General features: G+C 48.9%; 1 protein-coding gene across 5 annotated transcripts in view; it reads right to left on the bottom strand.

Annotated features, from left to right (window-relative positions):
- LOC140898477 (caspase recruitment domain-containing protein 8-like) overlaps nt 1-7,794 on the bottom strand; it is a 50,766-nt gene extending 42,972 nt beyond the window's left edge. For 4 of the 5 annotated variants that reach the window (XM_073312251.1, XM_073312253.1, XM_073312249.1 and 1 more), the window contains exons 1-4: nt 7,333-7,794; nt 4,878-4,901; nt 4,320-4,412; nt 3,018-3,094 (exon numbers count right to left, since the gene is read on the bottom strand). In XM_073312251.1, coding sequence (XP_073168352.1) covers nt 3,018-3,094; nt 4,320-4,412; nt 4,878-4,901; nt 7,333-7,603 — 465 coding nt within the window. In that variant the 5' untranslated portion in view covers nt 7,604-7,794. The remainder of the gene's footprint in view (nt 1-3,017; nt 3,095-4,319; nt 4,413-4,877; nt 4,902-7,332) is intronic. The other variant, XM_073312252.1, reaches the window with a different exon arrangement.
- Between the last annotated feature and the right edge of the window lie 6,820 nt (nt 7,795-14,614).

The raw sequence follows: 14,614 nt of genomic DNA on the forward strand, positions 1-14,614 counted from the left end.
CCTCCCCTGAGCGACACGGCTGGGGCCAGGGTGAGGGAAGCGGAGCGAAGTTTGGATGAACTAATCTCCCAGGCCACTCTGGGCCTGTGGGACCCCCAAAAGTGCCCCCCACAGCTCCTGCCTCCCAGACCCTGGGGTGAGGGCTTAGGGCCACACACAGTCCCCCCCGCAGGGGGGCTGCGTAGGGCAACCAAATGGCTAGGGATGGCCCTGCCTATGACCCCACACTGAAAACCATGCGGGGTATCATCAAATAACGACAACTCATACTTGATGGGGACCCCATCCTGAAAGAAATCTTTCCGGAACCCCTACTTCTAACCTTCAAACCACCCCCCCACTTCTCCAGGCTCATCCTCAGAAGCAAGTTCCCCACAGACCAGGACACGCCAACTCAAAGTGGCAACAGACCCTGCCAGAACAACAGCTGCAAAACCTGCAGCCATCTCCACTGCTTCAATGATCAACAACCCACACAACACACCTTTCAAGATCCATATGATTGGCATGTGTAGGATCCAACATGTGGGGTACCTCATCCAGTGCACTAAATGCCCCAACAACAACTCTGTGGGTGACACTAGACAATCACTGCACTCTGGAGAGAACTTACACAGGGAAACGATAAAAGACAAAAAGATCCTCTCACCTGTGGGATCACTCGATATCTGATCTATCCGTCCTCGTCCTCAAAGGAAACCTGCACAACACTTTCAAAAGATGAGCCTGGGAGCTTAAATTCATAACTCTGCTGGACACTAAAAATCATGGACTGAACAGACACTGGATTTATGGCTCATTACAACAATCTGTAACCCACTAAAACCCCCACTTTTATCCAATCACTGCAGAGGTGTTAACAGGCCACTCCACCTTGAAGGATCCCTTACAATAGGTGCTAAATACTTATGGCTCAACAATCTGTTCCACCTTCTTTTTAACTGGTTTCAGAGTAACAGCCGTGTTAGTCTGTATTCGCAAAAAGAAAAGGAGGACTTGTGGCACCTTAGAGACTAACCAATTTATTTGAGCATGAGCTTGCTCACTTCATCGGATGCATACCGTGGAAACTGCAGCAGACTTTATATATACACAGAGAATATGAAACAATACCTCCTCCCACCCCACTGTCCTGCTGGTAATAGCTTATCTAAAGTGATCATCAAGTTGGGCCATTTCCAGCACAAATCCAGGTTTTCTCACCCTCCACCCCCCCCACACAAATTCACTCTCCTGCTGGTGATAGCCCATCCAAAGTGACAACTCTCTACACAATGTGCATGATAATCAAGTTGGGCCATTTCCTGCACAAATCCAGGTTCTCTCACCCCCTCACCCCCCTCCCAAAAACCACACACACAAACTCACTCTCCTGCTGGTAATAGCTCATCCAAACTGACCACTCTCCAAGTTTAAATCCAAGTTAAACCAGAACATCTGGGCGGGGGTAGGAAAAAACAAGGGGAAATAGGCTACCTTGCATAATGACTTAGCCACTCCAAGTCTCTATTTAAGCCTAAATTAATAGTATCCAATTTGCAAATGAATTCCAATTCAGCAGTTTCTCACTGGAGTCTGGATTTGAAGTTTTTTTGTTTTAAGATAGCGACCTTCATGTCTGTGATTGCGTGACCAGAGAGATTGAAGTGTTCTCCGACTGGTTTATGAATGTTATAATTCTTGACATCTGATTTGTGTCCATTTATTCTTTTACGTAGAGACTGTCCAGTTTGACCAATGTAAATGGCAGAGGGGCATTGCTGGCACATGATGGCATATATCACATTGGTGGATGTGCAGGTGAACGAGCCTCTGATAGTGTGGCTGATGTTATTAGGCCCTGTGATGGTGTCCCCTGAATAGATATGTGGGCACAGTTGGCAACGGGCTTTGTTGCAAGGATAAGTTCCTGGGTTAGTGGTTCTGTTGTGTGGTATGTGGTTGTTGGTGAGTATTTGCTTCAGGTTGCGGGGCTGTCTGTAGGCAAGGACTGGCCTGTCTCCCAAGATTTGTGAGAGTGTTGGGTCATCCTTTAGGATAGGTTGTAGATCCTTAATAATGGCTAAGTCATTATGCAAGGTAGCCTATTGCCCTTGTTTTTTCCTACCCCCCCCCCCAGATGTTCTGGTTAACTTGGATTTAAACTTGGAGAGTGGTCAGTTTGGATGAGCTATTACCAGCAGGAGAGTGAGTTTGTGTGTGTATGGGGGTGGGGAGGTGAGAAAACCTGGATTTGTGCTGGAAATGGCCCACCTTGATTATCCTGCACATTGTGTAGAGAGTTGTCACTTTGGATGGGCTATCACCAGCAGGAGAGTGAATTTGTGTGGGGGGGTGGAGGGTGAGAAAACCTGGATTTGTGTTGGAAATGGCCCACCTGATGATCACTTTAGATAAGCTATTACCAGCAGGACAGTGGGGTGGGAGGAGGTATTGGTTCATATTCTCTGTGTATATATAAAGTCTGCTGCAGTTTCCACAGTATGCATCTGATGAAGTGAGCTGTAGCTCACGAAAGCTCATGCTCAAATAAATTGGTTAGTCTCTAAGGTGCCACAAGTACTCCTTTTCTTCTTTTTAACTGTTACCCTGCTCTGAGTTCTTTGCCCAGACCTGAAGAAGAGCTCTGTGCGTAGCTTGATAGCTTGTCTCTCTCACCAGCAGAAGCTGGTCCAATAAAAGATATTACCTCCCCCACCGTGTCTTTCGAATAAAAATATTGGCAGGGATATTAAACCTTGTGCTTCAGGGCTTAGACCAATCTCTCACTGTTAGGGACCAGGATGCGTCCTAATGTGGGGGCAGATTACCCCACAACTGCCTCCTGTGGGGTTCTTCCTCCTTCCTCAGGAGCACCTGGCAGTGGCCATGCTCAGAGACAGGATCACTCAGGTCTGATCCAGGTTGGCAATTCCTGTTCTCCTGACCTCTATTATTGTCACATTTCCTTTGTGTCCCGCAGTGGGAACTGTTAAACTAACTGACATGTCTTTGACTGTGAGAAAACAGCCCCTTACCACTCTGAAACACCTGTTGCATTTTCCCTTTAACACGACAGAGTATCGAAACGAAGCCACTGCTCTTCTTGCTTGTCCTAGAGAGGGAACACAGATAACATCACATATTGAAAACTCTGTCTGTCGGGTGATATTTGTGTTTCTAGAGCCAGTATAAGGCCGTGGCGTTCACACTCTGGGCGCTGGAGCTCAGCAGAGCACAGGGCTCCCCACCCTGAGCTGGCAGAATTTTCTTAGAACAGGTTTTACATGCAGAGTGGGGTGTCTGTTAGGGCAGACTGGGGTTGCAGGCACTCAGGGCTCCCTCACAACCAGTGCGCCTGCCCCACTCCCCATGAGCTCGTTCTGCTGGGAGAGGCTGGAGTCGGATTTGGGCTGGGATGCTCCGGGTCAATGCCCCAGTCCCTTCCCTTGTGGTGGAATCTTGTGCTTCAGAATCAAACTTTTCATTTAAATTAGAAAATCAAGCCTCTAGCCCCCGTGGTTACAAAGATCAACTTCAAAACATGGCCCAGGTGAACCCGACACCGTGATGTCTGCCTGAGTCTGCCCACAGCCTGAAACAACAGCTCTGAGAGGGGCAGGAGTTCCATGTTCACATTCACAGGAAGGGGGGCAAACGGTGAAGCTCTCAAGATGACAATTTAAAGGGTTGACACCAATAACCGTTTCACAGCTCAGGAGAGGAGAGGGACAAGCATACAAGGAAGAGCTGCACAAACTATGCGACTGGAAGACCATTTTAGTCTCACAGCTGGGTGGGTTTTGGTTGTGGGAAGCAGCGCTGGAAAGTGAGGGGTCATGGCCCCCTCCTTTTAAAAGTGAGAAGGTCACGCCCCCCTTTTTAACATGGGCTTGTAGTTTGGCTGGGCAATACCGCCCACTTTTCCCCAAACTATGCCATGTTAAAAAGTGGGGGGACATGTCCCCCGATACCACCCAGTTCCAGCACCTGTTGCCCCCCCCCCACTTCTACAAAGATTCTGGTGCTCTTGGTTGTGGGTGGAGGATGGTAGAATATCACAGTCTACCCTCACCTCGCAATGAACCCTGGAAGTAGGAGAGGGCTCCCCACAGCCAGTGTTTCTACCACCCTTCTGTCTGGGAGAGGCTGGGACTGGAGTACCTGAGGGCTCCCTCACAGCCAAAGCTTCTGCAGCACCTTCTACTGGGAGAGCCTGGTACTGCAATCACAGGAGGCTGCTCTGGAGCTCCTGTCATATTCTCTTGCTAGCATTTCATTGTTTTCTCTGGAGGTTTTATTTCTGCATCGCCCAATTATAATTTCTTGAGGCCCCTTACGTGTTTGTTCCTCAAGTTCTGCTTTGTCTGGAGATGACGAATGTGGCTGGGCTTCCTCTCTGCATTGTGCAGTTCCAGCAGGAAAGTCGTGGACTGGAATGACAGGGAAACTACGATCACTTGAGATCATGTTCTGGGAAATAACCCAACACAGACTGGACACCCAGAGAGCAGTTTGCACCCTAGCACCCAGCGTTTCTGTTGGTAACGCCAGCGCCATCCCCGATCCCACCCCATAACTCCTCTGCCCTCCCACAGCTTAACATTGTATTGCCTTTCTGCTGCACTAACGTCACCCTCAGGGCTTGGTCTAGGATGCTGTCTCCATTTGATAGATGGGGAAGCACGTAGAGGTGAGACGCAGTTACACACCGAAGGCCATACTGCAATCACTGGCAGAGTGGGGAAGAGAGCCCATTTCTTGACTCTAGATTAGAACACAGCCAGGCTTCCTCAATCTGTCCCTGCAGACCCAGGATCCAGCCTGTTGCTCTCTGCCCAAGCAGCTGTTTTAAAGGGAAAACCTTTCAAGTGGAAAAATACAGCGGCTCTTCTTACCTGGAAAACCACCACCACCGCGCACTGCAAAACAAACATCAGAGAGTGAGATAAGGACCCTCAGCCCCCTGAGGAGAAGTATCCCCCTCCCACCTTTTCCCCACTGTCCCAGTCCTGCTCTCAGCCCCTTTAGACAGAAGCCTTTTGCTGTCATATTATGTCCCAGATGGCTGTCCCCCTCTCCTCCACTGAATGGTGCTGGGGCTCTGCTATTTCTAGCCTGCTGGGACAGCAGGGTGAGACCCGTAAAATTATTACCCTGCAGATTTGCTGGTCTCTTACTGGATAGAAAGACTATGGGGTGGGCTGCTGCCTGTTAGATGTGAAAACAGTATCTAAGCTCCTCCTACTAGAGAACAAACCCCGCCCTTCCCTTGGTAGAACTCGAGTGTCTATTCAATCCCACCGTCTCCTTATACCCCAGGCAGTATAATCCATTGGCTCTTCATTCAGCAATCCTGGTTATGCTTTCTTTCGGTTCAGCTGATCCGTCCTCTTTGTAAAGGCCGTCACCAGCCCCTCATAAGGACAACATCACCCAGCTTCCCCCTGTGACACTGCACCCCATAATGCTTTATATAAATATGCTTATGAGTGTAAACATGACATAACTGGAATATGTTTATGCTAGATATGCCATGTGACATATCTTTGCAAAGGTTCTGATCTACTGAATATATCCATCCTTTTGTATGCACGTATTGTTTTTATATCTGAAGTTATGAGCATTGGCTCTATGCTTGTATTTAAAGTGTTTGCTGTAGGAAGCACATAACGCAGATTTTGTCAACATAGTGTGAAGCGATTATTAAAGTAATTGGGAGTCTTTAACTAACAATGGACTTTGGACGTCAATCCACATCTGAGATTTCCTGGGATTTCAAACTAACATGTAAAAAATGGCGTCGGCTTGCAAAAAGCAGAATCATTCATAGACATGTGACTTGCCCAGGTGGCTACAGACTCCACCTTGTCGCTGTGATGTTGCACGAGAGAGACTATAAAAGGCCCTGGAAACCCCTCCATTTTGTCTTAAATCCTACTTTATACAGAGTAAAACAGATTTATTTGGGGTTTGGATCCCATTGGGAACTGGGTATCTGGGTGTTGGAGACAGGAGCACTTCTTAAGCCATTTTCAGTTAAGTCTGCAGCTTTTGAGGGACGTGGTTCAGACCTGGGTCTGTGTTTGCAGCAGGCTAGTGTGTCTGGCTCAACAAGACAGGGTACTGAAGTCCCAAGCTGCCAGGGAAAGCGGGCTCAGAGGTAGTCTCAGCACATTAGGTGGCAGTCCCAAGGGGGTTTCTGTGATCTAACCGGTCACACCCCCCCAGCCCCCAATCACCCACTCTCCTGGCCACCTGTAGCGGGCCAGTTAGCCCACTCCTGAAAAAGAAGAAGAAAGGGTACGCTGATTGGGAAAGCAGCCACAGCTGGGGCCGTGCCCCAATCAGGCCACAGCTAGCCCTATAAAAGGGCTGGAAGAGTCCTCTCTCCAGCCTTGACAGGAGAAGGACTAGGCTGACTAGGGGCAGGGCATCGCATCGCATCGCATCTGGGGAGCTCCAGCCTGGCAAATCCCCAGGCTGCAGGCCTTGCTAAAGGCCAAACAGGTACTGGGGTTGCAGAGGCTATAGCCAGGGGTTAGGAGGAGGCAGCTGGTCTGACACTCCCTCCCCCGGCCCCCTTGCCAATGATGAGTGGCCTTTTACAGACTAGGAGTACTTGTGGCACCTTAGAGACTAACCAATTTATCTGAGCATGAGCTTTCGTGAGCTACAGCTCACTTCCTCAGATGCATATCGTGGAAACTGCAGCAGGCTTTATATATACACAGAGAATATGAAACAATACCTACTCCCACCCCACTGTCCTGCTGGAAATGGCCCACCTGATGATCACTTTAGATAAGCTATTACCAGCAGGACAGTGGGGTGGGAGGAGGTATTGTTTCATATTCTCTGTGTGTATATAAAGTCTGCTGCAGTTTCCACGGCATGCATCCGATGAAGTGAGCTGTAGCTCACGAAAGCTCATGCTCAAATAAATTGGTTAGTCTCTAAGGTGCCACAAGTACTCCTTTTCTTTTTGCGAATACAGACTAACACGGCTGTTACTCTGAAACCTTTTACAGACTGCAGTCTGCCCCAGTGAGTGGGGGCTAGATAATGACTGGCAGTAGCCACTGAGGCAAGGTGGGGATTGAGGGTTGGGGGTTCCCCTGGGAGGGTACTGAGGAGGGCAGAACTCCAGGGTAAGGGGCACTGGGGTCTGGGAGGGAAACTGGGGCCTGAGGCAGTTGAATCACTGGCCAGCAGAGGGTGCTCTGAGCTGGAATTGAGCTAATTCCTAGGATAACCAGCAGGAGGCGCCGCATGGGTGAGTCTTCACTTTGCTACATCATCCCATCCAGTCCCATCTCCTGCACTCTTTTCCCATCATCGCCCAGCACTTACAGCGTAGCAGCAGATCGATAGTGCCGTGATTGGTCACCCCTTGGTGCTGCAGACTCCTGGCATCTTCCAGCTGTCTGCCTCCGAATATCAGTCTAATCTGGTCAACAGTGCCATCAAAAATACCATGTTCAATCAGCTTCCTCTTCAGATCCGCCACGGTGTCATCCCAACACACATCCAGGGCACTCTTTGTGCCAGTTAACTCTTTAATAAAGATTGTGCCGTGTGCCCCGCCCGCGGCTGCAGAGCTCTGAGTGGGTCTGTGCTCCATAATGTCTGAGCCCTGCGTTATGGAGATGCACAGACCCGGAGAGTGGATTCCTCTGAGCCCCCCCTTCTTTCTCTGGATTTAGGGATCTTCTCTGCCCCCAGCAGAGCTCCAACTCCCAGGGACTCTGTCTGAAGCAAGCCGTCGGCTGGCCGACCTTTCCTGCCAGGCCCCAGCTCAGCTCTCGGCTGCTTCCGGAGAAACTGAAACTCTCAGCTGGCCAGGAGCCCAGGCCTCGGAGCTTGGCGGGTGTTTCTGCGGCTGCGCTGTGTAGGGCTCCCAGGGGGATTGTGGCTTCAAACAAAACCCGGGGACTGCTGGCATTTTCTCCTGTGTTGCGTAGCCCCCGTTTTTGTAATCTGCCCCATGTAGGCCCCTCTTCATTTCCCCCACTTCTCATGTTAACCCTCCCTTATGTCTTGCCTCTGCTCCTCTCTCCTGCTTCCTAGAGGTTGTCGGGTTCTCTCTCCTCTCCCTGCTCTCTCCTGCTCCTCTCCTCTGGCCTGCAGAGGGTGAGAAGTAATTTCCTTCCTCTTCCCCCCCCCCCGCCATTCTGGTCCTCCCCTCCTCCAATGTTCTTCCCCCTTCATCTCCCCCAGGTCTTACCTTTGTTCTCAGTTCCCCTCCCTCCTTCCACCGTTGTCTCATTGTTAGCCGACGGCCAAGGATGTTTGGTGAGGTGCCAGCTATGCCCATTTATACCATCCGTGACTTTAACCGCTAGGACGCACTGTCCCTTCGCGGCGGGCAGCCCGGGCTAGGCTGACGGATGCCCCAAGGTCCTAACCACCCGTGACTTTAACTGCTAGAGCTCAGAGCTCCTTTGCAGCGGGCAGTCAATACTGACTGACAGGTGCCCCAATGGCAGCACTAAGAGCCTCTCCACACCCGTGACTTTAACTGCTAGAGCTCAGAGCTCCTTCGCAGCGGGCAGCCAGGATTGACTGACAGGTGCCCCAAGAGTTTGCCCCGTGGAGGCGGCACAACTCAACGCTAGGCTCTTAGTACTCTCACCTAATGGCCAGGCTTTAGAGCCAAAACGGCTGAGGTTCTTTAATTGTGTTGGCTGCTTTACAGTAAACCAGAGAAAACAAGTCAGGCTTATGCACAAATGGTTACCAAAATTTATTAAGCTACATTCTAATCATGTGGTTACAAAATTGCTAGTGCCTACTTATTTAAATGTAGAGATGTTACACACACACACACACACACACACACACACACACACACGTACGTTACAAAACTGAAGCCACAATCCCAAAGAAAGAAAACAAAGTATAGAGCTCTGTTTCAAAATATGTGTACACTAAAGATAGGAGATCAGGTGTGGGTGCTTCTTACCCTCCTTGCATCTCTCGATTCCAGCGGTGCCAAGCCAGGATCGGTCACTCAATTCCGCAGAAAGACGAATAAGGGACAAGGCGTAGGGACCCTCTTAGCTGCAGAAGCCTTGGGAGGCTGTCACTTATCTGACCAGCAGATAGATAGTGAAAAGCACTCAAAAATCATGGTGCTGTAGGTCCCCTACTTATACCTCTCTACTCCTTTATTCTCTTTCTCCTTTCTTATGCCAAATTGAGGCTGGTCTGTCGGGGTGACGCCAGCTTTCGCAAGAGTAGTTTACACTTGCAAAGGAGAGAAACAATAAGTTTCGACTACTGGACATTTCTTTTATCAGGGTAAATATTTTCCCACCTAGGATGTTGGTGTGTGTGCATCACGCTATTTAGTAGGGGCTAAGAGCCATGTCTGTCACAGGGCCTCTGCCTGCTGTGAGCTTAATCGTCGTATCTGTTCCCAGAGGCACATTGTAGCAGCACACCTGTGCTTTCACAGCTTCAAAGGCTGTGCTGGAATATATGTTAAGTGCCCTGTTCCGGCTTCCTCCTGTGTTTCCAGCAATGCTGGTCTGAGAGGGGGGGGGGGGGGGGGCTGGCTGTCTGGCTACACTCATCACTGGCCCGAGGGCAATGTCCAGTGTTGTTGTAGCAATGTGAGGGTTGAAGGATATTGGAGTGACGGGGGTGGGGACGATGTTAATCTCTTGTATTGGACCAACTCCCGTTGGTGTGAGAGACAAGCTTTCGAGATCACAGATTCAGGTCTGGGAAAGGTACTGAGGGGGTCACAGCTAAACACAAGTTCAGACAGTTCAGGGGAAGGGACCTTTTCCCCTTTTGCTCCTCTCCCGAATTGGAGAATTTGCTCCTGTCTCTCCTTTCCCCCACCTGAGGGACCGCTTCTCCACCCTGTGCAGCTGGGAGGCTGAGTTCTCAGGGCCACTGACAGGGAGACAGTGGGGGGCCCTGGGGGAGGGGTGGCTGCAGGAGCCTGGCTGCCTGTACCCGCTGCCCCCCCAGTTCCTGTGATTCGGACCCTGGCTGCACTCAGCCACGCCAGGCCCAGAGTAATTCTCTTTAATTACCTTTGTGATCCCAATACCCCAAGGGCGTTCGCAGTGCAGCAGCTGCAGTGCCCTGTAGAGAGCCAGTGCCCCTGCTGTCTGGGCTCCTGAGGGAGCTTGCAGTGATAGTGAGGCGGGAAAGAAGAAAGGTCTCGTGTCTAAAACATCAATTAAATTTAAGCTGTGGCTGCAAACAGTAAAATGCCTTAATATCTAGGTGGTGGTTGCAGAGTGTTCCTGCAGGGCAGAGTTAAGGCTGTCAGGCTGCATTTCCAGAGTTTAACACATCTGGATTCCTTTAAAGTTCCACCTTGACTCTGAATTTCCATGTTTATAAGGCCTGTTTGCAGATAATTGCAACATCTCTGTAAGGTATTTTACCTTAAATTGCTAACATGTGCTCTCAGCGTTTATTGCATTTTAACATTATTTTTCTCTGGGATTAGGGGAAATGCTTCAAAATAACACTGCACAGAAATACACCAATTGCACTAAGGTTTCTCCAAGCTTGAGAGACTTCTCTCAGCTGACAGCCCCCTGGCCCCCAGAAATCCAGGGTTCTGTCTGCCATTTGGGAACAAAATGACAAACAATATATTTAAATCAGGAAAATGCACCTCCCCTGCTTTAAATGAATCTAGACAATTGTGGGGCCCGTAATTCCAGGACCATTGTCTCAGCAGCCTGTCCAGAGAGGACCCATAACTCTATTACCCCTCTATTCAATATCACTTCCTTGATTCCAACACCCCATAGCTCCTGGGGCTACATGACTGAAAGACCTGAGAAGTTGCAGGGCATCTGGAGGGGACCTAAAGGTCTGAGGTTTGGGCAGGTCTGGCTCCCAATAGCCCCTCACCCAAACACAGACAGGAGACAACATGGGGGTGGTTTTCCCTGACCTTTGGGGCATTTCCATTGATGATGCTGTGGCCCTTTAAGGCCACCATACTGCTGTAATTCAGAAATCCAGGTGGAGGATCCTCTGTGCATGTGTTAAGGCTGGCAGGATGTCACCTGACAGAGGTGACTAAAATTTATACACAGGGAGGAGCTGATCTTCCTGGGTCTTTGGTTCCTCACTAGCTCGAGGAGAGGGAGCAGCCACCCAACATGGAGAACTCTGATGAGGCGGGAGACACCCTACCTGCCTTCCGTCCTGAGCCCAGGTGTCCCCCAAGACTTCTAAGGGAAGGGTGAGCTAGGGAGGGGCATTGTGGGTAGGATAGTTGGTGTGTCTAAGTGATTTGTACTTTGTGCTTTATCTGTTGGGTATAAAACAGCAATTGTTAGGTGCTTGTCCAAGTGTCTGTGTGTTTGCTTCACAACTGCCTGTATGCTGCTGAGAGAGAGAGAAAGTGTAAACCAGAAGCTTCCCGCCTTGGGGTGGAGTTCTGGGAAGAGGGTGTGTTTAAGTACAAGGGAGTCTGAAGGGTCTACACTGAGGCCAGGGGCGAGGCAGCTGGAGAGCAGGATCCAGTTCTGAGAAGGGAGCGTTAGATGGCAGATCTGCATGGCAGCAGCATGCCTACGGACCCCAAGACTGGGGCAGTGGCTGGACTCTGTTCAGGCTCTGGAGGCTTAAAACACCCTGGGATTCAGGGAGAGAGGCTTGGATTCCCTCACAGCAGAGCAGGGGGTGACTGGAAGGGGCAGCCCAATCAGAGCTGTGACAGAAGGTAACACAGGCGTGTAGCATTGATACCAGGTTATCTTGGGATTCCCTAGGACAAGAAAGCCCGGCCCTCTACAAGGTGGGGTATCCCCACAGAGCATCCAGGGGTTACACTTTAGATGTAGGAGGGACAGACTCTGCTCAATTTAATTCTTGGAATGATTTTCTTACTGTAACCCAAACAGAAGAGGGGTAGATATGTTTTTTGTGAAAGCTCTCGGGGGAGCGGGAAGGAGACAGCCAGGCCTTAAAGGCCACAGGACAAACCCATCAAGGTGCAGCAAAGTGGCCATTAAAACACTCAGACAATAGCCCCAACCATCACCAGTGGCCTAGCCCAGTACCCCTCCGAGCTGGATGGGCTGGGTTTGGAGAGGAGCCAGCAGGATCTCTCTAGAGACAAAGGAGGACTGTGAAATAGGAAACTGAGTCTCTCCTTGGGTAAAAGGCCGTTTGCTCTACTGAAGAGTGACACTCTGAAAAGCATGGGGATGGTCCCACACAAGAGGGTGGGTGCTGAAAGACTGCTGGGCCAGACCAAGGAGGTCAGCTATAGCCTAGGTTCTCTGGGGCAAGACATGGACAGAAGGCTAATCTGTCAGCTGGATCATGTCAGAACTTTCCTTGTCTTCCTCCTTTTCTGCAACGGAACAGGAAAAACACTTTTCTAAAATTTCAGCTCTCATTTGGATATGAGAAAAAATGATTTATATTTATTTTAAAATGTTCCTCTTTCATTCCAAATAGAGCTTGTTTAACTGAGAGATCTGCTGTATGTTTGGAAAGATTCAACCCGTTCTTCCCTCTCTGAGGAGAAAACGTGCAGAAACCTTGCACAAAGGGGTCTACAAGGTACTGATGGCCAGGAGCCTAAGACCCCTATTTTGTCTAGAGGGTAGAGGACAGAAGGATCTGCTCCCCCAGACTGTGAGTAGGACAAGATGAGAGCAGGTAGATCCCAAGAAGGAATGCTGAGAGACCAAGGAAGAGTGAGAGGTAGAGGTGGCCTAAAGGACACAGTAATGAAAAGCTGCTCATATCAGAATAGCTTTATGTTGCTGCATAAGTAACAAAGATAAGAATAAAAACAATAAGAACAAAGCCTGTGCCCATGGGAAGGGGCGGTTCAGGCAGGAAAGCAGGATCAGGCCCAGACAAGCAGGCAGGCAACAGAGTGAGAAATTAACTCTGCAGAGGCTGGAGGGAATTAAGCAGTTGAACCTTGTACAAATGTTAACAGAATGCATCGGAATGCATCTGATGAAGTGAGCTGTAGCTCACAAAAGCTTATGCTCAAATTTGTTAGTCTCTAAGGTGCCACAAGTACTCCTTTTCTTTTTGCAAATACAGACTAACACAGCTGCTACTCTGAAACAAAGTCTTATAGAAAAAGAATTATTGGTTTCTTTGCAGCCATTCTGAAGGAAAAATGGGCCCTTTTCCAAAAGAATGTTTTCCAAAAGCCTAGCAAAAAGACAGTCTGCTTTGAATCATTTGACTGAACAATTTAGTCAAATTTGCCAAAAGAATATAAGGGGTTTCTATTGGAACTTACCTGACCCCAAATATATACCAATGTAATCTATGTACAGCTGTGTAAACATTAAAGCAGTGTAAGGGATGTGAAGGAGAGTATGCTTGTGTGTATAGATATACTGTGTAAGTCTGTGGAGTGTTTGGGACCAAGGCCGGTGCTCCTGGCTTGTGACACTCTGTTTTGTGGGTTTAAGACAAATCGTTGTTTGGTTTGGTTTTAAATAACACCACTAAAAAGCCATCTGAATCTTTCATTCAAAGTTGCAAAACTGAGAAACACTTTTTGCCAAACAAAGATGACTAGTGTTTGGCTTTGGTATTTAGCATTTAACCCTTAAGGTACCTCAATGCTTTATACAGGTCAATATTTTTTTTAAAAGACCAAAGTCCTGGCTGCAGCAGGGCAGTCAAACCCAGGAGAATGGGGAGAAATTCTGGATCCTTTTTTTGGTAACAAAATAGCAGATAAGAGCTGTAGTATAAGAAAGGGTGGGGGAAGTGCCCCTCTGGAGCAAGGGCAGGGGTGAGGTGCACTAAAAAAAGGAAGCAACATTAGAAACTGAGCCTTAAGGTGGCTCTGAGTAATCAGACTGTCACTTTGATAAAGGTTCATGGAAACTGTGTGAGCACAAAAGAAACTGTTACACATTCAGTAAAAATTGATATGGCTAATGTTATAGAAGTTAAACTATGAAAGGAATGTGTATTTTTCCCAGGACATGTGCAAAGAAATGCAAACAAAACATGCTACTTAACTAAAATCCTATTAGGGCTCTAAAAGGAGCCACAGTAGATTGTTTTCTTCTTCAGATCACTGTTTTGGAAGCTGAAGTTGAAAGTGAAAAGAAATCAACTCAGGTGGAAGCTGATTGTGTATTTGCAAGAATTGGCCAGGACCTGTCACCACTGGTGGGAAGTGGTGTTGGGATGGTCCCCCACTGGCACAGGCATCCTGAATTCAGCCTTACACCCCATCATAGAATCATAGAATATCAGGGTTGGAAGGGACCCCAGAAGGTCATCTAGTCCAACCCCCTGCTCAAAGCAGGACCAATTCCCAGTTAAATCATCCCAGCCAGGGCTTTGTCAAGCCTGACCTTAAAAACCTCTAAGGAAGGAGATTCTACCACCTCCCTAGGTAACGCATTCCAGTGTTTCACCACCCTCTTAGTGAAAAAGTTTTTCCTAATATCCAATCTAAACCTCCCCCACTGCAACAAGTAATCTTGGGGTGCCAAGTAGTAGTGGTTTTTGTTACCAGCCTAATGACATGCTGGATATGGTGCAAAATCCGGCAATTGCAAGTCCCCCAACAGATGAGTCAGTGGTTACTGCCACCGGCACTTGTACCCCCGGGTAAGGAACATGCCAAACTTGCCACCCCTCCCTCAACTGG

Source organism: Lepidochelys kempii, chromosome 15, assembly GCF_965140265.1.
Source record: "Lepidochelys kempii isolate rLepKem1 chromosome 15, rLepKem1.hap2, whole genome shotgun sequence".
NCBI lineage: Eukaryota > Metazoa > Chordata > Testudines > Cheloniidae > Lepidochelys > Lepidochelys kempii.